This window comes from Chrysemys picta, chromosome 7 (genome assembly GCF_011386835.1).
Source record: "Chrysemys picta bellii isolate R12L10 chromosome 7, ASM1138683v2, whole genome shotgun sequence".
Classification (NCBI taxonomy): domain Eukaryota; kingdom Metazoa; phylum Chordata; order Testudines; family Emydidae; genus Chrysemys; species Chrysemys picta.
In genome coordinates this window covers 47,539,907-47,566,962 of record NC_088797.1, presented here as the reverse complement: position 1 = coordinate 47,566,962, position 27,056 = coordinate 47,539,907, and the positions used below count along the sequence as shown (strand labels likewise).

General features: G+C 41.9%; 1 protein-coding gene across 4 annotated transcripts in view; it reads right to left on the bottom strand.

The window, feature by feature from the left end:
- Positions 1-27,056, bottom strand: part of RAD54L2 (RAD54 like 2) — a 101,885-nt gene that overhangs the window by 51,334 nt on the left and 23,495 nt on the right. For all 4 annotated transcript variants that reach the window (XM_008172086.4, XM_042861767.2, XM_065551356.1 and 1 more), the window contains one exon: positions 10,320-10,523. In XM_008172086.4, coding sequence (XP_008170308.1) covers positions 10,320-10,467 — 148 coding nt within the window. In that variant the 5' untranslated portion in view covers positions 10,468-10,523. The remainder of the gene's footprint in view (positions 1-10,319; positions 10,524-27,056) is intronic.

The window sequence follows — 27,056 nt, the reverse complement described above, 5'->3', positions numbered from 1 at the left end:
CTTTCACGGCTATGTTTGACACCCTACGCAGCTAATGATCATGCATGACTAACCTTGCTACAGAGACCTTCTCCATGTCAGATTCCATTCACAGAAAAACTCAATCATTGTAGAAAGCAATGTGCCTGTGGGTGATAGACTGGAATGAAGCATCCACTGACTTAAATTACTATAATACAAACAAAAACCTCATTCACTGAACATCTGATCATCTCAGACGTGATGTTATCACAGGAGACGGAAAGGCCCTTTTCTCAAAAAAGGTGGGAGTAGAAAGCATATGTATTTCTTCTCTTGTTACTCAGCTATAGTTAAGCCCCTTGGTTTTCAGTTTGAACAGATTTTTACCGAAAAAAATCCCAGGTTTTACAAAAAGTATTATTCAGTTTTTGCTGATTTTTACCCTACTTTTGTATCATTCAAATATATTTTAAAAAATTGTTTTATTAGGAAAATACAATACATTGCATGATATATATGTACACCTCTACCTCGATATAACGCTGTCCTCGGGTGCCAAAAAATCTTACTGCGTAATAGGTGAAACCGTGTTATATTGAACTTGCTTTGATCCACCGAAGTGCGCAGCCCCCCCCGCCCCTCCCCGAGCACTGCTTTACCGCGTTATATCAGAATTTGTGTTATATCGGGTCGCGTTATATCGGGGTAGAGGTGTATTATGATAATACATTAGTCTCTGTGTATATGCAAAGCTGTCTGTTGAAGTAAGGATATGTATTAGTCTAGAACAGGGGTCGGCAACCTACGGCACGCGTGCCAAACATGGCACGCAGCTCCCCATACACGGTCCCGGCCCCCAGCCCCATTCAGCCCCCCAGCGGGGGCAGGAGGCAGAAGCTTGGTTCTGCGGCAGCCAAGCTTCCCCCCTCCCCCGCTTCTTCCCCCAGCGTGGTGCTTTCCTGCCCCGCCTCCTCTCCGTCCCTGGCCAATCAGCTGATGGCCCTAACGAGTGGGAGGGGGAAGAGCGGCAGCATGCACACAGCTCCGTAGAGGAGGCAGAGAGAGGTAGGGACGGAGCCTGGGGGAAGGGGGTGGAACAGGGCATATCCCTTCCAGCCCCCTGCCATGAGCCGCTCAGGGCAGGGGGCTGGGAGCACCCCCACACACACCCAGCCCTCTGCCCTGAACCCCCCACACCCCAACACACCCCCCAGCCCTTTGCCCTGATCCTCCCCACACACACCCTAGCCTTCTGCCCTGCACCCCCTCCCCCAGCCCTCTGCCCTGACCCCTGAAATACCCACCCCCAAGTCTGGGGTCCTGGCCGCAGGCCCTACTCAGCCCGCTGCCGGTCTAGGTGAACAGAACTCCAGGTTGGCAGCGAGCTGAGCAAGCTGGTGGCGTAAGATCAGCATTTTAATTTAATTTTAAATGACGCTTCTTAAACATTTTGAAAACCTTGTTTACTTTACATACAATAGTTTAGTTATATAATATAGACTTCTAGAAAGAGACCTTCTAAAAACTTTAAAATGTATTACCAGCACGCGAAATCTTAAATTAGAGTGAATAAATGAAGACTCAGCACAGCACTTCTGAAAGGTTGCCGATCCCTGGTCTAGAAGATACACACAATAAACAAACAGGCACGCACGTGTGTGCATCTGAATCTCATGCCCATCACATACACATTTCAAGTTGTTAGTAGATAACAGTTTAAAGATGTGACACACTAAAATGGGAAGAAAAGGAAAATCTGAATCAGAATACATTTCAGAACAAGGAACTTTTCAGAACTTTTGAAAGTTTTCAAAAAACAAACACTGGAGAAAAGGATGAAGTTGCATGTAAGCAGTGCAAATAGTGTGGCTCCAAGTTTTAGTTCTGCAGCAAACCACACTGAATTCCATTCATCAAAGCATTAATCTACTGAATACTTTTTCCTCCTGTCCTTCCGTCAACTAAAATAAACCCTGATATTTACCCAGAAAAAAAAAAAAGTTTTTTTTCCACCAATTATCACCTGTTTTTGTTGTTGTAGTAATAAACACTGATAAATTCCCGGGAAAAATAAAATAAATTAAAAACTGAAAATGAAGGGCCCTAGCTACAGTGAAGAAAAATACTGTGGGGACAAAATTTTAAGTCTTTCACTCTGTCAACTGAGAGTGGGGAGCACAAGAAACCAAACACTACAGCAGTATAATGCAACAATACGACCTCTAGAAAGGTGGCATGTGAAATCAGTTTGACAAAACGTCAACTATCTCTTCGTGAACAACAACAGTCCGCAACATGAAACAACTGGTAGACAATACTAGGAGAGGATCAGCAAGAGCAGACTGTGACTGAGAAATACCAGCATAGATATGTGGGGGGCTCCAGGAGTGGAATAGTATAATACGATCCATTTATTTAAGGACTGAAGCTCACTCAGAGGTCTGTTTCAGAAACGTGGGCAGTACCTACTGGCACTGTGTGTAATTACAGCCATTGGTATTAGGCATCTTATTTTCAATGGCATTCGAATTCAGTGAAGACTTAGAAGCATCAAAATATTTTTACCTCTGGAGTATATCACAACTTTGAAACATATTAGGACTGCACAGTAATTAGGGCTTGCCTGTATACATCTTATTGAGAAGAAGTTATCAACTCGGTAAAAGAAGGAACTGGATGGTTCAAAGGCTAGGGAATGGGATGCAGAGCCTTTCATCTCCATGTAACTGATTCAAATCCAGCCCAGTCTTGTACTTCCTCCAGGAAAAGCTTGCAATGGCCAACAGGGACAAATATATTAGGAAAATTTAAACATGAGGCCGAGGCCTCTGCAGCAGGCCTTACAATACATGAATGGGATTGGTACAAGTGATCCAAGCATGAGCAGAAAGTCTGAGCAAACACATTTATGAAACTAGGAAGTAAGATTTAAAGGCAGACATCTGAATGACAAGAGGGCGGTTTCCACAACACGTTTGTTATAAGGATGCAACATCAGGAAAATGAAAGACTAATGCATCAAAGAAATAGGATGACCTAGGTCTTTCCTTTTCCATGGTTGAATAAACAGCACATTCCCTTCTGTGTCTTACAATGGAGAGTGGAAGTGAACTTTTCCATACAAGGCAAAGAACCAGTGTTGTCATCACCATTTACCATGACAAATATGCACCACATATCATCAGCACACTCAAGTAGAGTTCTTGTGCCAGAAACTGTCAGTTCGTAAAATGATCTCTTCGTGGGAGGTAATTTATTATAGATAAGCCCATTTACGGAATATCCTTTTATGAGGCCAGTCTTGTCAGAGTAACTAGGAAATTGCTCCTCCACTAATTTCTTTGGATCCAATGTTTTTGTTATATCCCAACTGTATTACGCAGACACACAGTAAGAAAGATCTCCACAGCTGGACAATGGCCATGTTACATAGTCTCTGCCAACTGTGATGGTTCCCTCCTTTTCTTTCCTACCACTTCTTACATGCTGTTCACCTTCCAATAAGAACATACAAACGGTCATACTGGGTAAGGCTAATGATCCATCTAGCCCAGTATCCTGTCTTCTGACAGACCACAAGAGCTACAGAAGAACAACAGCTACTCTCTACAAGCCAGACCATTCCTTCTCTTTCCCATCTTAACTACTCTGTGCCATCTGTACTACAGCTGTCTCGCATGTGCTAAATTTCTAACAGCTGCTCTCTACACACCCCATTGCTTATCAACAAGTTGAGGCGGTCTACAAATCTGGACTGCTTGTAAGTTACTGAAAAGAATGGAAGGAGGACATACCTATTAGCATCTAGTACTAGCACAAACAATATTCTATGTGCTAGTACTATATGATAATTGGTATGTCCTCCTTGCATTCCCCTGTTCAAAGGCACTAAGTAACTTGTATTAAAAAAGGGATTTTATCTAATATGGAAGTACAAAGCCTGAAGTTGCACTTTTATGTCTATTTTCGTGTTACTTGTATATGTTTCCTTTCTCTTTTTATTTCATCTTTGAATCGGTGGTTTTTCAATTAAAGAACCTTTTGGTTTATTTTTATCCCAAGCAGGTCTCTGGTGTGTGTGTGTGTGTGTGTGTGTGTGGAGTGTGTATCCCAAAGAAAGTTGGTAACTGGGGGATTGGTTTCATGTCTTTGGGGGTGACAAACCAGTGGGGAACAGTCAAAAGTACTGGTAATTAGAACTCAGGGAGGATGAATTTGGACAGATTCAGGACTGGGCGAGGGGGGGGGGGGGGGCGGTTTCCTGGTGTCGCTTTGCAAGGAGTAACTGGCCTGATAAAAGCCAGGGTGAGACCTTATGCTTGTGGGCTGGCTACTGGTGTCAGGGATCTGAACCACCATGAAGGGCCCCAAGGTCACAGAGCAGTTAGTGACAGAACCCCTTACTGGTCTGGGTGGTCCGCACAACATCACACCCTCTCCGTAACTTCATCACCATCATGGAAAAAAACCACGAGAACATGGGAGTGTCCCATGCTCCCACATGGACAAGATGGGGGGAGGGATGGTTTAGATGCTGCTAATCAATCTATAACCACTGAACTACATCAAATTCTACCTACAAAATATGCTTCAGCAGCAATTATATGTACTTTGGTTTGGGGGTTTTTTTTTGGTTTTGTTTTTAAACAGAATTTCATCCAAAGCCCTTTGGGAGTCTTTCTACCGACTTTAATGGTCTTTGGATCAGGCCATAGGTACAAATTTGATCAACTTTTTTCCCTTTATATCTTTGTTCATGTAATTTTGGTGTGTTTTCTTTCCCACATTAATTCACTTAGACACTCAATTACAGTATCCATGAGCAATCCAACACTTATAAACCAGAGAGTACATAATAGGAAGCAAAAATGCAGTAATGGAACACATTTATCCATACCTACAATGCCTTTTGCAAGCCAGAAAGCACTATCACAACTACAAACTACATACAGTTTCAGATTTCAGCCTCATGCTTCTGAAGGAGGATTTTTAAACTATATTGAGAAAAACAACTTATTTTTAGAATAATGAAGGATACCTTGGCATTTAACTAAAAATATCTTCCTCCAAACCTGCTCTTGCACCCCTGCAACATGTAATATATAGTAAAATAAGTACATCTTTGATTTATCCTGAGCTACCATGTTTTGGTGAAACCAGCATATGCTAGTAAAATGCCTGCTGAAATTAAAGAAAAATTAAACCAGGATCTGATATTTAGTTTAAGCCCACCCCCCAAAAGGAAGCGTTTAACTATGTTCATTATACGCTTCAGGTAACACTGTTGGGGGTGTTGTCTAAAAGACAGAGCAGAGGACTGAGAGTTAAGATTCATGGATTCTGTTCCCGGCTCCACCACTGACTGACTAGGTGACCTTGGCCAAGTAGTAGTAATAATTCCACCTTGTTTTACTAGATCAGCGAGACCCAACACCCCAATCAGTGGGTTCAAGGGAAGGAAAGCTCTGGTGACATCACCTCCTTTTAAAGAAATAAAGCAAGTCATTACTCCAGGTTCATAACATTTTGACTACACCAGACTTTGTGCCACTCTCTCAGAAAGTAAGCTGTTGTCAGAAAGCTGGGGCAGATAGGGGGAGAGATGCACTGTGGGAGGCAAGAACATCACTTTTGTTTGGAACTTTCCTTTATAAAAGTCACTGAAGACTAGGAACCAGAATTTGTGCATTTCGAAAGGCTTAACACAGTGAGAGAGACGGACAGACTGGCCTGAAGCATTGTTAGTCTGTAATACCCTGAAAAGGGGATGGGGGGGGGGTTAGGGAGGGCCTTGTCCTTCCTTCCCACATCACCATTCAGGCCACGCCCACTCCAGTGGAAATCTTTTAGGTAATACTAGATAACCCAGTTCATGGGGTTAGTTAAAATACTGGAGTCAGCCAGAAAGGCACCCCCTTGTCTTTACTTAAACCCATAGTATCTTCTCATGTTCCTCCAAGCCTTACTAAGGTATATCCTGTATATACTAAAACGCCACCTCCCTCCCTCCTTTACACCCCTGGCAGAATATGCTCTACACAAATAGAACACAAGACACAAGTTCACAGAGAAAACTAGTAATATAGTCAACTGGCCCATGCCAGATTTACTAGAAAAGAAAAACAGAAATCAAAATGAAGTACAGAGTGTTCTTCTCAAAACACAGAAGGGATTTTCAGTGGCACCACTGCAGACTTAGCAAAATGTCTATATACAGGACTTATTCTTACAGGAGCTGGTAAGGTTCTACAGGACATGTCCTGTACACAGACATTTTGCTGAGGCCAAGTCTACACTACAGGGTTAGGTTGAAATTAGCCGTGTTAGGTCGATTTAAAAATGAATGCGTTCACACAACCAACCCCGTTCCGTCGACCTAAAGGGCTCTTAAAATGGACTTCTGTAATCCAAGGGGAGTAGCGCTAAAATCAACTTTGCTGGGTTGAATTTGGGGTAGTGCGGACGCAAATCAATGGTATTGGCCTCCGGGAGCTATCCCAGAGTGCTCCATTGTGACTGCTCTGGACAGCACTTTGAACTCTGATGCACTAGCCAGGTACACAGGAAAAGCCCCGGGAACTTTTGAATTTCATTTCCTATTTGGTCAGCATGGCGAACTCAGCAGCACAGGTGACAATGCATTCCCCCTAGAATCATAGAGCACAGAATGTTTCTATGCTCCCCCTATCATCTCTGTCCCTGAGGTTATTGCAGATTAGAAGGCGAAAAAAACGCACTCGTGATGACACGTTTTCCGAGCTCATGCAGTCCTCCCACACTGATAGGGGACAGCTTATGCATTGAGGCATTCAGTGGCAGAGGCCAGGAAAGAATTAAGTGAGCGCGAAGAGTGGAGGCAGGACACGATGCTGAGGTTAATGGGGGAACAAACGGACATGATGAAGCATCTGTTGGAGCTGCAGGAAAGCCAACAAGAGCACAGACCCTCGCTACATCCACTGTATAACCGCCTACCCTCCTCCCAATGTTCCATAGCCTTCTCACCCAGATGCCCAAGAACACGGGGGGGGGGGGCCCTCCGGGCACCCTGTCACTCCACTGCAGAGGATGGCCCAAGCAACAGAAGGCTGTCATTCAAACAGTTTGATTTTTAGCGTGGCTACAATAAGCAATGTGGCCTTGTCCTTCCCTCCTCCCCCACCCCACCCGGGCTACCTTGTCCGTTATCTCTTTTTTAAATACATGCCAATACACAGGATGTTAACTAGCAAGTAAATCATCTGGCATGGAGAGGAGATTACCTATATGCCCAAGCTGGATATACACCTTGCCTCACTCAGAGTTCCCCACCAGCTGACTTAGAAGTAATGCTGATCAGCTCCAAAGGGAGCTGCATCCAGTTCTAATCAGCCAAAATAAAAAGGAGCAATGCAGAGTCCTTTAGCAGAGAAAATAAGGAGAAAAGGGGGAGATTACATACCTAGCCTCCCACCAAAATAAATCCTCCTGCTCTACAAATAGTATTTTGCTGGGTGAGTTATAGGCTATTGATAATGCTTTTATATTTATTTATAACTTTATTATTTACTAGCATGGATCATTATGACATTTGCACAGAGACAGAGCAGGACTTAAAAATACAAATCCTCCTGATTAATTTCAAAACCCTCCTGGGCTAGAGGCAAGTCCTTCCTTTTGTTTCATCCCCACCTCCATAAACAGAAGAGCCTCCTTTCCATGCCAGTTTTATTATGGCAGGCTCCACTTTTTCCCTGCCTCCTCCCCCAGTTTCCAGTCACACACCAAGAAGTGCCAAACTGTTCAGACTGCTTGTATCACAGATCTGAGGCAGAATGCAAAGAGCAATAAAGTTTGTTATGCTCCTGTACCATAGCAGATGGAATCATCTAATAAAAATATAGTGTTCCCCAAGGAGCAGCTGCAGTGTCTTATGCTGCCCAGAAAGAGGAAGAAGAAAAAAATTCATTGACTTTGGGATCTCTTTTCCCCTCAACATTCACCCACACACATGAAATGCTGTTAAATCATTATTCTTAAATCTTCTGGGAAGCAGCAAAAATGATACAACGTTTACCCCCTTTCCTCTTGAAACAACCATCCCCACTAGAACAGGGGTTCTCTATCAGCAGTTGAAGAGATTGGAAGTCACCCATCTTCCCTCCTTGGAATCACAGTGGCATTTTAAAGACAGTCCTTCCAGAACTAAAAGGAGTTCAGCATGGGTCAAAGGTAGAAGGCAACAGACTAACATCTATCTTCCAACATTGCAGAAAAAGTGTAAGTAAAATTATATTTTTCCCCTCACCTACAGCACCTTTTTTCCACAATAAGGCCCTTCCTTGCCTTAGACACAAATACTCCCTGATTAAATGGGATAACATTTGATGGTTCTAACAATTACAGACACAAGGTGGGTGAGGTAATATCTTTTATTGGACCAATTTTTGTTGGTGACAGAGACAAGCTTTTGATCTTACACAGAGCTCTTCTGTGTAAGATTGAAAGCTTGTCTCTCTCACCAGCAGAAGTTGGTCCAATAAAGATATTAATTCACCTACCGGGTCTCTCTAATATCCTGGGATTGACATGGCTACACCTACACTTCATATAACAATCACAGAGGCTATTGCATTCCTTCTCTATCCCTCATTTAGGATTGTACACAGACAGTAACAGGCCCAATTTATAGGATGCTATCAGATTAAGTCAGGGCCCCATGCCCACCAACCTGAGTAACTGTCACATAGAGAACTAGACTCAGCAAATTTTCACTCATCTTCATCTCCCAACCCCACATACGTAACAGGGTGTTCAGCTTACAGAACCCACTGTTCCCCACTGAAGGAGCTGTCCCCTAGCAGGCCACTGTTGATGGAGCCTGCTTCAAGTAAGAACACAGTGCATTCACAACAAAGAGAGGGAACTCTCTCAAGATAATACTGCGCTGCCCCCTCCCCACTTGCCAAAAGCTGGGTTCTGTGGGTTTTGGCACAAGCACCCCTACGATCACAGAAGCAGAGAGGAACACAAGTTCACATTTTTGGTCTCCTTATTTGCTTTACAGATAGTACATGAGGTTGGCAAAACAAATTATTTTGGAAGTCCACTTAGTTTTTCACTATTTATGTTATGTACTTCTTCCATTTCCATCAAACTAGACAATGACAATAGGCTAGTCAGTTTCAAGTCAATTTCACTTTCAATTTCATGCACCATCTTCACAATGCTGCAATTTATGGGTTGCAAAATAGATGCAGAGGAATTTTTATTTAAAGAAAAAAACACTTTCCATTGGAATTTTAATAAATAAATTTTAAAATATATTGGTCTGAGGTTTATTTTTAAAAAACTTAAGTTATGGGGCAAAGTTGACCTAACTGTGTCCTTTTAATAGTGTTAGGCATTTCTTTAATAAGGATTCAAGAATATCAAAGTTCTTTACAAACCTGAATTAAGACTACAAATCTGTGCAGCAAAGTATCATAATTTTACAGATTAGGAAACTGAGACCTGGAAAGATTAAAGACAGGCTCAAGATCATACAGAATCAGCCATAGTGACACATCCAGGAATATACTTCTGAAATTGTTATTTTCAGTCCCCTGCTCTAACCACAGGCCCCACTGCTGTAAGTTAGACTTCTTCGAAACTAAAGCAGGAGTCCTATGACAGTTTCTGTTAGAGACTTAAAAATACAGAACTAAATTAGATCACAGCCAGAACCACTAGATGGACAGCATGGCTGTTCCATTATCTCATTCCACCAGTACTAAATGAAGGTTTTCCAAATCCAGGTTTAAATACAAACATAACCAGAAGCCTTGGAGAATGGCATCTGAATGCCAATACTCACAACTGCATCTGTTAAGAAATGAAATCTAGAGTAGTGTATCAGTCATTCACCCTGAACAGCAAATTTTTGAAATGTGATTAATCCATATCATTTCTCAGAGGCAGAAAACAAGTGACTCTCTGTCAATATTAATAATAGGACAGTACCACCCACAAACAAATGAAGCTGAATTCCAGCCACTGCAATCAGAAATAATCCCAGACATCCAGAAAGAGTGAAGACAGAACACCACAGAGGGATTCATGCAATAGTTCAAACAGCCAACATTTTTCCTCAGGAAACGTTTGATGCATGAGCAATCTCTACACTTGAAATACTCAGCAAAACCCATAACAGAGGTTTGTTTTCTCCCCTCTCTATTTAGATTTTATTTCCATGGGGCTCCCCCAAGCCATACATTGAGAATTAGCAGTTCCAGTGATTATGCATGGTAAAGTGTGTGTGTGTGTGTGTGTGTGTGTGTGTGTGTGTGTGTGTGTGTGTGTGTGTGTGTGTGTGTGTGTTCACAACCACAATCACTCACCATTCTCATCAAGTAAGTCTTCCTCGTCATCCCCGTCATTGTCCTCCTCCATTGCCTCATCATCTTCCTCCTCCTCCTCTTCCATATCCTCCTGCTCCAAGTCCGGGTCCAGGTCTGGATCACTCCCTGAGATTGACTCGTCTGACATGATTCCCAGTGGTGCTCCTTGTGCATTACCTGCTCATGGCCTATTGCAAGGCAGCCCTGCAGGAGTAGGAAGAAAAAATCCATTCAAGAAAAACTCAGTGATGCAGAATTTCAGATACAAAAGCCACCCAAGTGCAGCTCATGACAAATTTGTGTGGTTCCATAACTGCAGTTAATATTTATCCTGGACATCAGAATCCTCACAGAAGAGAGAATCATGGACACAATCGTTAAAGAGGAAAGCAGTAACCCACACCCAATCTATTCACAGATCTTGCTTGAGTTATTGCCAGGGCTTGAAAAATTTAGCCAATACTCAAAAATTAAGCAAAGAAGCCATGGTGAAAGATGTCTGTGCTTCCATGACAGAACCCACGCACCAAGGCTAAAACCTGCAGAATGCAAAGAAAACATGCGTACACTGTTTATTGTGTAATAATAATCTCTCTTACTTTTGTAAGCTTTCTTCCCCTTGCTGGCTTCACTCCACCTATTCTTTCCTACAGCAGTGGTAATGCTGTCACTTTCTCTGTGGATTCCTCTTCTGAGTAGGTTTCCTTTTCCCCATCCTTTTTTCTCTTCCTACAATGTTTGCTACCTCCTCTATACCATACGTCTCTTTTCTAATTTATATAATCAATTTCACCCTCTCCCTGCCACACACCCAAATCATACCCATCCACTTACACATAAGGTTTGGAAACCTAACTAAATGCCCAGGGAATTAAACATATTAGCCAAAGTATGATATGAAAGATGGACTACCTCCACACTGTGCCCCTGATCTACCCCCAATGAACTTTTCACATGTGCTTGCTCCCATGACCCAAAGTGAATAAATATGAAACAAAATTAGCTCTCAACTTCTAAAAGGAAAGTCCTCACAACACAGGCAAAGTCATCTGTAGATAGCAGAGTCACTATGCTCAACAGCAATGTACCAAGATGATGGAGGCTCAGAGCTCTGGAACAGTATCAGAGGCTCAAGTGACACGCAACAACTAATCACTCAAGCCAGAACATCTTGATTGTTATTCTTAGTACACGCAGGCCAGGAGAAGCCTCTTGTGAATACTGGCATAACAAACTGCTGCTAGAATATTCATATTTTATATAAAAAAATGATGCAAACACCTAAAAAAATTCCAAGATATTACTATCCAAATATACAACTATTAGAGACAAAGGTGACCTTTCAATTTGATTTCAGATGTTGCTGTCTCTCTAAAGCATAGGGTCAAAATGCTAGCTGAAAATTCACTTCCAGGTAGGGTGACCAGATGTCTCAATTTTATAAGGACAGTCCCGATATTTGGGACTGTGTGTTATATAGGTGACTATTACCCACCACCCTCATCCCAATTTTTCATACTTGCTGTCTGGTCACCCTACTTCCAAAGAACAGAAAGCAGATTGAGTAGATCATTTGACACCTCTTCGTGGTCCAGCAATTCAGTTTCACATACAGACTTTATGTACCTCAGGATTTTATACTGCAGCCTATTACTCTAGTATCTGAGTACCTTCACTTTTCACAGTGGTCTGTGTATCTTATAAGCAAAGACAACCTTCCCTTAATACAACATGAAGAAAGACTGTGACAAGGGTCCAGGATCCATTGGTTGCACCATCCCTTTTAAAGGAAGGAAAAGAGAAGAATAAAACCTTGGGAGAGGATAACAATACATCAACCCAAAAAAGACAGGTTACAGCTACTTCCTGTAGGGAATGGGACAGGAATGCTAGGCTGTGGAGAAACTCTCACCTAGTCCCATCTCAGTTTGTCACAGTTGGAGTCTCTGTATAGAATGACAAAGTAAACTGGAAGAAAAGGCCAAGGTGATTACGAAGGCACAGGTTTGTCAGCTCAGACCACCTATTGCCCCAGCGTGGATTTCATTACAGATCTTTCTGTTTGGAAGTGCCTCAGGTGTGTTTCAGGGAGAACAGTGTCATATGACAGCTGTATAGGGTTAGGGAATCTTAGTATTGGATAGGGTGGGTGGAAAGCAAAGTGTCAAAGGAGAGAAAATGAAGATAATGGCAGATAACCAATCCATCCTTGGAAAAAAGCGAAAGAGGTGTTCAAACTTGACCCTCTGAAAGGTCACTATTCGACATAACCAGCATGGCCCTACATGTGCCTTATCAAACATTTTCCCTGTTCTTCATGGATTGTCAATCATCTGCTTTTGCCCCTAGCACCGATGCCACTTAAGATTTAAGCAGCAATGTATGTGGGAATTGAAATATACATTTTAAAAAGATATGAGTCTCAAACTCTTTTCCAAGCAGTTAAAATAAGCCTGTGTGCAAGCTTTCGACATCTACGTAAACTTTTCATAAAATATGCAGAACTTTCATTTTCTGATATATTATTAATTATTTGTATTAACACAGTGCCCTAGTCATGGACTTGCTAAGCACTATAGGCTGGACATCCTGGAAGTTAAGAAACACCACACAACCCTGTAAAATAAGGCCTGAAAAATTACAAATCTAACAGTTAAGTCTGTTAAAATTACTCCAGTTACAGTAACCAGACACTGGGAAGCTGACAGAGGCAAGAGTAACAGTGAGAATGTGTCGGCAAGACACGAAGGGAAAGCAAGAGAACAAAAGAAAATGAAATCAAGGTAAGAGGATGGCTCAGCTCTTGTGATACAGAGCCTTTCACCACTAGGTTCAATTCTAGTCTTTGATGGAAGCAACCAAAAGTTCTTACAGTTCAACAGCTGCTTAGTGGACTAAACAGGATAGGCTGGTTGTTGGAGTCCAGCAGAAGGCAGATACAACACAAATCTCAACTGACTTAAATGGACCCATGGCAATTCACTCCAGCTAAGGATCTGTCCACAGATCCCCAGACTCACTGCCATTTGCTCCATGCTTCTCTACGACCAGTCCGTAGACCGACGCTGGTCCTTGAAATCTCCCTGGCACAGTCTAGGAAGGCATCTAGCCAGTCCCTGGTATCAAAAACGTTGAGAAACATTGCCCTAGATCACCCATAAATGATCACAGCAGCTACTGAGAAAAAAGGAGGGAGCAAGGGAGGAAGCATAAGCCACTCTACTATAAAAAGTTTTTCTTGACAATAAGTGCTGTGCTAAATTCTGATGTTTATTTCAAAGCAGCAATTTATGTGCACCCGTAAGCAGCAAAAAACATACCTTCCAACTGATGCACAGATCTAAAAATGTTTCTATTTTGTTTTAGCTTAAATAATCAGGTTGCTTTCAGACCTGTAATTGTGAAGCTGCTGGTGATTCCTGTATAATTCCGAGAAAGATTAGTGCTGCAGCCTCACTGGATTTTTTTATTTTTTTTTTTGGTCACTTAGTGTATGTCTACATTGCAAGCGAAGATGTAATTGTATCATGGGTACGCATACCTGTAATAACTTTAATCTAGCTTGCCTGGGTCACAGCAGCAGTGTAGACGTGATGGCATGGATTTCAGAACAGGCTATCAACCAGAGTTTGCGTACTGGACTTGTACTTTGCTAGCCTATGTTAAAGTGTGTGCCACCACATCTACACTGCTATTGTTACTCATGCTAGCTAGATTATAACTAGCATGGGTATGCCTACCCATGCTATGGTCACACCTTCATTTGCAGTGCATCATAGAAATGCTGGGAAGAAAGGGATCTCAAGAGGTCACCTAGTCCATCCACGTGTGCTGAGGCAGGATCAAGTAAACCTAGACCATCCCTGACATCTTTGTCCAACCTGTTCTTAAAAACCTCTAATGCTGCAGATTCCACAATCTCCCTTGGAAGCCTATTCCAGAGCTTAACCACCCTTATAGCTCGAAAGATTTTCCTAATATATAACCTAGATTTCCCTTCCTGCAGATTAAGCCTATTAGATCTCTGTCCTACCTTTAGTAAACATGCAGAACAATTGATCACATCCTCTTTATAAAGGCGCTTTACATATGTAAAGACTTATCAGGTTCCCACCCCGTCTTCTTTTGTCAAGATTAAATATGCCCATTTTTTTAAACCTTTTCTCATAAGTCAGGTTTACCAAACCTTTTATCATTTTTGTTGCTCTCCTCTGGACTTGCTCTAATTTGTCCACATCTTCCCTAAAGTGTGGTGCCCGGAATTGGATACAGTACTCCAGCTGAGACCTCACCATCCCCGAACTGAGCAGGACAATTACCTCCTTCATCTTACACAAAGACTCCTGTTAATACACCCCAAAATATTAGTCTTTTTCACAACTGCATCACATTGTTGACTCACATTCAATTTGTGATCCACAATAGCCCCCACATCCTTTTCTGCAGTACTACTCCCTAGAGGCTAGCAGTTAGTCACTATTTTGAAATTGTGCATTTGATTTTTCCTTAAGTGTAGGGCTTTGCACTTTCTTGTTTGAATTTCATCTTGTTGATTTCAGCCCAATTCTCCAATTTGTCATGGTCATTTTGAATTGTAATCCTGTCCTCTCAAGTGCTTTCAACCCCACCAAGTTTGGTGTCCTGCAAATTTTATAAGCATACTCTCCACTCTGTTATTCAAGATATTAATAAAAATATTGAATAGTATCTGACCCTGGACAGATTCCTGGGACTCCCACTGGATATAGCCTCCCAGTTTGACAGCAAACCATTGATAACCACTCTGAATAGAATCTTTCAAAAAATGGGCACCTACCTTATAGTAATTTCATTTAGACCATATTCCCTAGTTCGCTTATGAGAATGTCATGTGGGCCGGTGTCCAAAGCCTTACTAAAATAAAGATATAGCACATCTACTGTTTCCCCTGTATCCACTAGGCCAGTAACCAGGTCAAATAAGGAAATTAAATTGGTTTGACAGGTTTTGTTCTTGAGTAATCCATGTTGGCTGTTACTAAAAACTTTATTTTTCTTTGGTGCTTACGAATTATTAATCAATTTGTTCCAGTATCATTCCAGGTATCAAAATTAGGCTGACTGGACTATAATTCCCTGGGTTCTTGTTGCTCCCCTTTTTAAAGAGAGGTATCATATTTGCCTTTCAACAGTCCTTTGGGAATTTACCAACCCTCCATGAGTAGATAAACCCTACTGAAATCCAAGGGTGTATTTCATTTATATATTACCAAAAGTGCCAGGCACTTTACAGTCAAAGCACAGACTTCTGCCAGAAACACAAAAGCAAACCCCCCCGCCCCGCCCCACCCTGCTATCTAAAAAGACAGCACACTGACCAAAAAGAGGGAGAATGTGATAATTGCTGAGTGTTCCTAGTGTGCTAATTATGATCTTATTCTTACATAAACAAGGGGGGGGAAGGAATCTGAAAAGTGTTCTGATTATACTAACTGAGACCTACAAGACTTTCAAAATACAAGAGAGTAAATCATCTAGTCTCAACACTGATTCATCTTTCACATCTCAATGTTTGTAACAATTTACAAAAAAATATATTTGGAAGTGGTTAAGAGATAGGGAATGGGTCTTCATAGTGTCTGTATTTCTATGAATAAAATACAAAGCTCAGAAGCCATCAGTTAATCACAAAAAGTACCTTTTAAAAAGAGTAGATTCCAAGCTTTTTTTTGATGCATAACTTATTAAGGTACTTGGAAATCAGTAGCAAGTGCATCTTAACAATCTAAACTATTCCGCAGTCTGCGTGATATGCAGGGGTAAAACAGAAGCTTTCTAAAGGATTCCAGTGTAATAAAGATGATAAACTCTTCTGTTCATGTTGTCATGTAGATATCCCTCTTGCCCCACCTCCACCCAAGATCCTGGCAGCTCCCCTAACAATTTTCAATTGCATAAGCTCTGCTTCTCTGGAGAGCTCCCAGCTTGCCTGATAAAACTGGGATACACAACCTCAACATTGAACATGCAGGTACGAACTACACAGACACCAGCCTGCCCTTATTTCTCACACAGATATGACCCAGTTCAGAGCCTTCTCGAAGGGGAATTACATAACATATCCAGATTGCATCTGCCTCTATTGTTTTACAGCAGGGTTATTCCAACCTCTCACACACATTTAATCACTGCTGGCAGGGCACTTTGCAAGAGATAAACAGATTATCTTCAACTGACCAAAGTTACTATTCATCTGGACTTTCCAGCTCTCCCACATTAAATCAATCAATCTGCGAACCTCCTAGCCCTAGAATGGAAAGAAAAAACAAGGAGAGACGGCATCCTGGGCTATATGCAGGGAGAACCGGAAGAGGGCAGACAGCACCAAGATATATAAACAAAGTCCTCTACATCACAGGATTATATAAAAAGCCTGTGATCCTTGACAAATTTCAAGAAATTGGGAGGCTGCCGAGTAAATGGGGCAGGAGGAGCTATTAAGTGAGGAAACCCTAAAGCATTCCATTTGCTTACACAATAAAGAGAGAGATGCTTTTGTGTTTACCACTGTTCAGGGAGTCAAACCTGCATCAGCTGAACATCAAAATAATATCCAAGACTGCCTCTATCAGGCACTATACCCGCCCTTCAAGGAAGATAAAAGTAATTTTGTAGTAGAGGTGATCTGTTGTGGGGTTGCTGTTGTTTTTTAAAGTAGAATATTTTAAAATGTAATCTTCTTAAGGTAATGAGTGTCTCTTACTGTGTGTTAGCACAAGAGAGGCCCAATCCTGGATTAGGGATTTAGGTGCTTCCACAGCATGAATACGGGTTTAAAGATTAGATTTTTTTTTTTTTAAATCTCAGTGTACAAAGAGTTAAGATCCATAATTCACTGTCCTTTCCAAGCTTTCCTCCACACTCCTGAGAGTGAGAAACTCACTTTTTTCTTTTTTTAAATGAGAGTAGGGATTCTTAACTCATCACTTGTCCTCAGGAGCTGGGCCTTTAAGTGAAGCAACAAATACTGTGACAGTCGCTGAAACTGTATGCTGTACACACCATCTCTGCAATTTCCATCACAGGACCCACCCACATGTGGTCCATGTCCAAACAACTTATTTAATGAAACACGGATAAAGAAAGGTTACAGCCTGGATTGTAGAAGGAACCCTGGTTTTCTCTAAAACTCACTCTTTTTAGGGCAGGATCAAATCCCATGCACCCATTCAGAGGTGGGAAGAACTTTACGCCACAAGAGATAGCCAGAATACTTAAGCATCTGTTCCTCACCGGGACTCTCCCTACCCCATCATGCAGGCGGGATTTGAGTGTGGAGCCTGTGGATCCACAACTGCGTACATCTACCATCTAAATACTTGCAGAGGATGTAGGTTCAACCCTGCAGCTTTGAGGCAGCACTAGCAGTTGCGATGTACAATGGGGGAAGAAGATTCCATTCCCTGATCTCGCTTGAGCCAAGCCCATTATTTGAATTTATGGAAGACTTGTCCCTTAATGTCTCTTTCGTAAGAGATTTTACCTTGGTTGTTGTAATGTCTGGCTATAAATAAAGTGTCAAGAACCCTGGGGAATCCTAGAACCCAAAATATTCCAGACTACCAGTGCATACTGGGAGAGCAAATTATAGACTGGTATGATGCAATTTTGGAGCAAAGACATTTGTGTAAACAGAAATTAGGGTGAAACAGGTAATTCCAATTAAAACTGAACAAATATTTTTTTGGTTCAATGGCTGAACCAAAAAGTCTGGAAAAAGTGTTTCATTTTTAACCCAAACTGATTTTTTTTTTTCAATTTCTTGTTCAAAAAAAAAATTTTTTTTGAATTCAGGTCAATCTGAATTTATGTTTTCTAAATGAAACAGTTCATTTAAAAGAAAAGTCAAAATGAACCATTTTGACCTAAAAAAAAAAAAATTTCTCTCCTTTTTTATTCAGTTAAAACTATTTTCCAAATTCAATCCAAATTCATGAATAGTTTCAGGCATCCTGAAACTGAATTTTTGGGTGAGCAAAAAAATTTCACTCAGCTCTAATTCCATGCCAATTCTGCAGAAATTGTTAAGTTTCATCTTTACTATATCACTAGTCAGTTATTGTAATCCGTTGAGGTGGGGTGTGAGGGGATTATTTGGGGAACGAATATTCCACTTTTGGCCTTCAGACGGTAAAAAGACTTACATTTGGCACTATATGAATAAATAACATCCAGTACCTAATGGCATGCGCAAGTGCAAAACATACAAATAGATCATTAGAGAAGAAGTCATTCATTAAAGTTGCTCATGGGGAAAAAAATATATTGGTAATGTTTGTGTAATTTCAAAGCGACAATGCAATGAATGAATATTTTGCTGTTGAATTTAAAAATGCAATATGAAAGAAAGTACAAAATGTCAGGACTAATGGTTTTATTTAATTTAATTCTAACATTTTACCTTACACAATATATTAACATCGCCACAAATTATATTTAGTCAGTCATTATATGCTGTTGTGTAAAATAATTTGTTCAAAAAAGGCACAAGAATGTTTTCAAACAGCATTCACCTAACAGGTAGTCTGTATTTCTAAATAAAGCAAATGCATGAGTCAAAATGCTTTGGCTCTTTCACAAATCAATGAGATGAAACTTTTCTTTAGGAAAATTAAAGCTGTAATATTATATATAAAAATCCTGATTTAAATCAGATCCTTCTGCTGTACTCACAAATGGGATTGACTCAATTTGCTGTAGCAGACTACTATGAACCTAAAGCAGCACTTCTTCACCTGTGCCTTATGGATAACTGGTAGTGCACAGAGCACATGCTGGTGATCTGTGAAGAGATGGCTGCTCATATGATGTTGGCTCTTCTTATTTCCACCTGTTTAATCACATCAGAAGCAGCTAAGTATACATTAAAACCTAACCCATCATATTAATCACTATTAACTTTCTCTGGAAGTAACTGATATACTTACTAATACAGCAGAATGAGAAAAGAAGTGGTCTGCATAATTACAAATGGGAGGGGAGGTTTCCACAACAGTCTCTCTGAAAATGTGGTCCATACTATGAAGAAGTTGGACAACCCCTATCTTTAGCATTGGCATTGACAGTCCTTAGGTGAGACCCATCTGCCACCACATTCACAACCGGAAACAAGCTCTATGTTAAAAGGGCATCTGTACAGTCCACACCAAAATGGTACATCGCTGGTTGAAGAAACTGACTGTAATAGGCTGACTGTGTGTATGTGGAACACCCCACTCCGGAAGCAGGTGTTTATTCTTCTGGGAAATGGTTACCTGGTTTATGTTACTCACCACAAAGGCAGGTGGCTCACTATCCCATGCAAAGTGGGAATGGCTCGCTACAAGAATCCAGGGTGTTGTTGAGCAGTCCTGAGATAGGTGCCATTGGAGCAGCTAAGCCCAGGGAGAAGTTTTGAGTTGAACCTTATGTTGGCTTTATTGTAAAGTTTTGACTATAGAAAAGGAAGCCACAGGGATGTAATGATTTGAGGCTTTATATAGTAAACTGCATTTGAGATTGGGAATGGAACCCGTGCTCACACTCACCCACTATTCTGAGGAAGGAAGGCAAACTCCCACCAGACACTGTTGAAAAGAATCTGGTCTCATCCCCAACCAGTTATAAATTGCAAGGGTTCTCACTGCTGTTGGCCAACATGATTTGTAGGGATCAAAGGCTAGAGAAAAAAAACAACAAAGGGGTGCTTCAGAAACCCACTTCCACATGCCATTTTTTGAAGAAATTCAGGACCCAGCCCTTATTATCTTTAGGTACATGGACCATTCAAAAAGACAGCATGACATCAAAGCAGCCTAAAACAGGCTCTTGCCTGGACTGGTGAAAACAATAAGAATGTGTAAGAGGGGGTGGGGGAAAGAAAAGGACAGCTAACCCTTCCGTGCTAAGGTGACAGTGCTGGAACGGAGAGTTTGATAATCAGCATTACATAAGGCCCAGTTCCCACTGTGATTCTGAACAAAAAGAGCTAAGGCAAGTCAACGGCAGCATCTGCAGATCATTACACAACAGAGGCAGCAGCACAGCCTGCTAATCAATCAACTGCTGCATGCCACACAGAAACTTCTGGTGGCAGGGTGTATACTTTCCCCCTTATGGCCCCCCATTTCATAAGGGACAGAGGCACACTACTACAAGCAATGTTGATATTTTGTAACATTTAAAGAGAAAATCCTCTTCTTCATACGGTATTATAAGTACTGAAATGATGTTTATTTGTGAGTGGAACCAACCGAAAGGTGCTGATATATTTTTGCTCTAAACAACATTGTGTATTTTTAAATATGATTTGATTTTTAGGCATGTTAAATTGGACACTAGGATCATTTACAATGTATGAACTTATTTGTATGAAATTCTTCTGAAAGTCCTTCCTACCCTGCTATTCTCACCAGGGCCATCTCTACATGCTCCCGAACCTAAACTGTGGCTAGTGTGTCATTTTGTAGTGCATCAGACTGAACTCTTTGGACCAGAAACCATGGGGCCACACTATCAATCCAGAGTAATTCCACTGACGTTTTTCTGCACTGACATCACTGCAACTCAACAAAATCTGATCCCTTGCCTTATTTACTTTTTAGAATTGCCATGTATATTTTTGGCTCTTGAAATTTTGTCCTTTTAAATACAGTTCATAGGAAACATGTGTTAACCCTTTTCTTTGTGAGTACCAACCTCACCCAACCACTGGCAATAGGTGGCCTAATTCTAACCAATAGTGGAGGACTACAGAATTTTAAAAGATTCTCTTGGGAGCTTAGGTTGTATGCATGGAAGGATGGCTTGGAATTGATTAATTGCAAGCTATGTAAAACAGAGCCAGTGGTAGAAGCACACTCCCCATGAGCCCTAAAGGCATGAGGTAGTCTCAGGAGAAAGTCACCGTTGATCAGTAAAGAACTACAAAATTAATCTGTGGCACCAACAGTTGGGATTTGCTGGCACTGTTGCTCATCTCTTTGGCACAAGTGTCTCACAAAGAGACAAGTGCTGCCCATAGCCAACGTTTTCCCCATTTGTAATGGGGAAAATGCATTTTTTCTTAACCTTGGAATACCTGGTTAATTCGTCCAGAGCATTCACCATTCACACACCCCTCTCTTTTTACCACTCAGCTAGACAGATCTGATTAGTGGTGACTGACTGTCACTTCCTTTCACCCATTTTTGTGCCTAACAAGGGCCAGGCATATGGCACAGAGTTATCGATAAATCATGACCAAGTTGTGGTTATTCTGTCCTTTGGGTCATATTTATGCATTTCACTATCCAGAATGTTAAGGGGGGTTTTGTTTTTGATACTGCACCGTTCCACCTCCTCAGCATTGACTGAAAACTAGTTCTTCTTGGCTCTGAAATTTTGAAAAAAATCAAAATTCCATCAGTTTCTGGCTAAAGGAAATAATGAAATGAGGGAATTAACAAAAAACTCCCCCTGCCACTACCTATGACTTGGCAAAAGAAACTTCTGCACAGGCAAGAAATAGACTTCTTGGTAAGAAACACACAACCTTGGGTAGTTGGTCACCATCTGACCAGTTTTGAAAGAAAAAAAAAATCTGTCATCTTCATATTATGAGCTTTCATTTACTGTATGGCACCTCCAAACTGGTTCAGTTGTGCCCAATAATCAGACACACAAGAATTCCCCAATGATTAAAAATGATTTTGACTAAGTTTCACACTAAGTTAAAAAGCCATTTAAGGATTTAAAACCTTTAGAAACATGGACTTCATGCAGAATCATTCACTCCCTAAGGAATTCTGCTTCCTGTGACCTTTCCATGATAGCACATGCCTCTCAGGCAGGTTAGTTCAGCTGGCTCCCAACACATGTAGTTAAAGCCTGATGGCCGGTCCCTGACTTTTTTCCCCACCTTTAAAAGATGAAGTAAGAGAAAATATGGATTCTCCACAACCAAGCATACACACAAAGACTAAACACACATCTGTTCTGTTAACATCCATGTCTTTGCTGAACCTTTGCTCACATGTAAAGCGATGGGACTGACGTAGCTTACAACATTTTTCAATCCTTAAAAATGGAAGTGCCATATACCAAGGTGAGGCTTCCTTTTCCCAACCGCCAAATCTTCCTGACTCAAGAAACACACTTACATTTTTTTTGTCAAGCTTACAAATGAAAGATCCAGCTCACTTCTGCTTATCCTACACTATGTACCAGATCAAAAACATTTCTTTAGAGAATCACATGCATACCACAGAAATGCTCTAATCAGAGAAAATACATAACAGAAACTAAGTTATAGTACCTTTCACAATGTCCCTTTAAAAATGTCAATATTGGTTCTGCACACTTGAGTTCTACTTTCAGGCAGAGTTTTAAAAACAGTACAATGCAAGTTGATCAGTACACTGACATATATTAATATAATGAAACTATTTTAGGGGACACCACAGAATTTTCATAGATTCCATGGCCAAAAGGGACCACTATGGTCAATTAGTCTCACTTCCTGTATAATAAAGGCCATAGAACTTCCCCCAAAATAATTCCTAGAGCATATCTGGGGCCATTATCTATAGGAGCATCAGGTCCATCTGCAGATAGCTGGTTAAAATCTTTAACAGAGAAAATATCAGTATATGCTGACTTCCATACACTTTAGGGCAGGGTGAATTTGATGATTTAAATCATTATTTAAATTGCTAGCTAGGAAGACTCGATTTAATCATGGTTTTCGACATAAAAGTGCATTCTTGTTGGTTGTTATAACCTTAATACATATTCTTCACAATTCAGAGACAGATGTAGGTTTCATTTTTAGAAGGTACACACTATACATTTTTAAATAGATATTTATTTTGAAAACTTTTCAGATTAGTTTTACAGCTATATCAGAAAATGAATGATTGTTTGGCTATTTCATTTACCAAAGGTAATTGAAGCAGATATTTATGAAGTCATTGGGAGGTGAACCATCTCCAATTCAACAGGTTAATTATTAATATTTGGAGGAATTTCTTGCCGTGCTGTATTAGGAGACCATCACCAGACAGACATTTAAATCGTTTTATTTAACGAAAACAACAACGTTAAGTATTCTGGATTTTATTCTTCAACAGCAAACATAATATTTTAACAAAACAAGCATATGTCCCTCGCTTCTCACATTTATCTCCAGACTTCTACTTGTCCAGATCTATTCCACCCCCAACAATCTTCTATTCATTGAACTTTTTGAAACTATGGACTTTCTATCTACCCAATGGGACTCTGTGTACACAAATTTGCAGAGGGACAATAGAGCTGAGGTCTGCTATTTCTCACCTCTATATATTATTTATTTAAAAACATTTTTGCTGTTAACAAGCATGTTACCTCTGGAGACACAAATCTACAGTTTGAAAACTGCAAAACTAAGCATCTCTGATGGTATCTTCTAGACTGAGCACTGAATCCCATGGGGTAGATAGAAAGATTAACCCAAATAATCTATACAGAAGCCTGTGGAACCCCATAAAATTGGATCCCTAATCCATGAACTATTGGAACTCATTTATAAAACTTTCTTAAACATTACATAAATATATTGTCTCATACTATAGAATTAGAATGTATAATCCCTATTCCATGATGAGATATGTTTGATATATAATGTATCTTAATTAAAACTGTCTTTAGATAGGTTTTTTCCTCAAAAAGCATTTTATCAAAAAAATCCGATTTAAATAAAAAAATCCAATTTTTAATTATTATTTTTTAAATCATTGATTTTTTTATCCACCCTGCTTTAGGGATTTTATATGTTACTGCACCAGATCATAATGAGTTAATATAAGACAATCAAAATTTTAACTCCTAAAATTCAGAAGCAGAAAATCTCATCAGAGGCCTTGGTTACACTTGCAGATGTACAGCGCTGTGAGTTAAACCTGACTTTGTGCAGCTGAGTAGGGAAAGCGCTGCAGTCTGTCCACACTGACAGCTGCCCAGCACACTGTCGTGGCCACATTTGCGGCAATTGCAGCGCTATTGGGAGCGGTGCATTATGGGCAGCTATCCCACAGAGCACCTTTTCCCATTCTGGCACCGTGGGTTGTGGGAAGGGGGCGTGGGTTCGGGGGATTCTGAGTGCTGTCCCAATGCCCCGTGATGCATCGCTTCGCATCCCAGAAATCCCTTTGTTTCCGTCCACCTTTGGCGCCATCTTTCAACGGTTTCTGTGCAGCGCGATCTGTCTGCGGGAAATGGAGTCCGAACTGCTGAGGCGTATGCTGACGAGTCTCGCCAGCACGTCACGTTTGGCTATCGAACTATTCCTTAAGATCCAAAGTGACAGTGAGAGTGAGGGTGAGGAGTCCGACGATGCTATCGAGCCGCATAACGCGTACGACACGAAATTGCTTGTGGCATTCATGAACATGCTCAGCACTGTGGAACGCCGCTTTTGGGCTTGGGAAACAAGCACCGAGTGGTGTGATCACATCGTCATGCAAGTCTGGGATGACGAGCAGTGGCTGCAGAACTTTCGGATGAGAAAAGCCACTTTCGTGGGACTGTGTGAGGAGCTCGCCCCCACCCTGCCAGTGGAGAAGCGGGTGGCTATTGCAATCTGGAAGCTGGCAACTCCAGAATGCTACCGGTCGGTCGCAAACCAGTTTGGAGTGGGAAAGTTGACCATTGGAATCGTGTTCATGCAAGTTTGCAAGGCCACTAATCGCATCCTACTCAGAAGAATCGTGACTCTGGGTAACGTGCAGGAAATAGTGGATGGCTTTGCACAAATGGGGTTCCCTAACTGTGGAGGGGCGATAGATGGGACGCACATTCCTATTCTGGCACCACCTCACCTAGGATCCGAGTACGTTAATCGGAAGGGTTATTTCTCTATGGCTCTCCAGGCGCTTGTGGATCACCGTGGGCATTTCATTGACATTAACACAGGCTGGCCCGGAAAGGTGCATGACGCACGCATCTTTCGGAACACCTGGCTGTTCAGGAAGATGCAGGCCGGGACTTTTTTCCCCAGAGCGGAAGATCACGGTAGGGGAAGTTGAAATGCCCATTGTGATCCTTGGAGATCCCGCTTACCCGTTAATGCCATGGCTCATGAAACCCTACACAGGGAGCCTTGACAGCAGCAAGGAGTGGTTCAACTACAGGCTGAGCCGGTGCCGAATGACTCTGGAGTGTGCCTTTGGCCATTTAAAGGCCCGCGGGCGATCTCTGTATGGGAAGCTGGACTTGGCCGAAAGCAGCATCCCAGCGGTTATATCCGCATGCTGTGCCCTCCATAATATTTGTGAAGGGAGGGGTGAAAGCTTCACTCAGGCATGGACCTCCAAGGTTCAACACCTGGAGGCTGAATTTGCACAGCGAGAGAGCAGGGCTATTACAGGGGCCCAGCGTGGGTCTGCAAGGATTAGGGATGCCTTGAGGGAGCAATTTGAGGCTGAAAACCAGCAGTGATATCTGGTGCCCTGCACGGGAGTGAAGTGCAGTAGTTCCAATCTTTAGGAATTAGTGTCTGCTTAGCAGACAAGCAGACTTGCAGTGCCTGTTTATTTCCTGGGCTAAGGAGTCTTTTACTTTATGCAATAATAATGTTTTCAAACCAAATAATCCATTTATTGAAAAGAAACAAGGGGGTGGAGTGGGGAACAGTACAATCACAGATTTGTGTATGTCCTGTCTGGTGTGCTGTGCAGTGAGTGCTGCACTTCAGGGCAGCTATACTGCATGGTGATGGGGGTTGAGTGCGGAGGGTAAGGGTCGTGGTTTTCAGGGCCGGGTGGTGAAGATACTGGTGTTGGAGGCAGTGGGTGGAGTGAAGAACATGGAAGTTGGGGAAAGTGGGTTGGAGGTGACAGTGGGGCACAACGGAAAGAGTTTTGGGACAAGGGCTGTAGGGGGGGTGGCGTTTGCGTTACTGCTCCTCTTTCTGCATGGCTACCAGCTCCTGGATAGCATCTGCTTGGCGCTCCAGGATGCTGATGAGCCTATCAGTGCTTTGCTGCCACTGCGCGGTGCTTTGCCGCTGGTGCGCTGCGTTTTCCTGGCGGATCCTGCTTTCTCTCTCCCTCCAGTCCTGTGCCTTCTCGTTCTCTTTAATAGATTGCCGCATCACTTCTTGCAGCATGTCTTCTTTGCTTTTTCGCGGTCTCTTCCTGAGTCTTTGCAGTCTCTGAGCAGGCGACAAGAGGGACGGCTGAGGTCTCAAGGTTGATGCAGCTGTATAGGCAAAATTCAACATTTAACAGAGGCAGCATTGTTTATACCAGAGTAATGATTCCCCCCGCACTTAAGGAATAGAAAACACACAGGGTCTACACAATAGCATAATTTTCCCGTCCGAAATGGAGCACACATATCCCACGGGAGCCTCAAAATGGTGAGTAATGGGGGCTGATTGTTTCAGGGCTGCACTGTCCTCTGGGTTTCTGTGCTTTGAGGAGAGCCAACAGCTTCAGGGGGCACCTACACTGAACACTGTCCCAACATTTTCCACAGGAGTTCGTCCTGGACGATATCTCGCTACTGAGAGTGACCTGGGAAGCAAGGGAGGGTCTTCTACTGCAATGCGGCTTCCGCCCTGGCCCATATGCAGCTTGCCTGTGTGCAGCAATGGTCCCCCCGCCCCTTGCGGCACAGACACGTTAGCCTGGCTGGGACAAGGACCACGGTGGCTCTCCCTATAAACCTGCGCAAGCGCTCTGCACACATTCTGGATGAG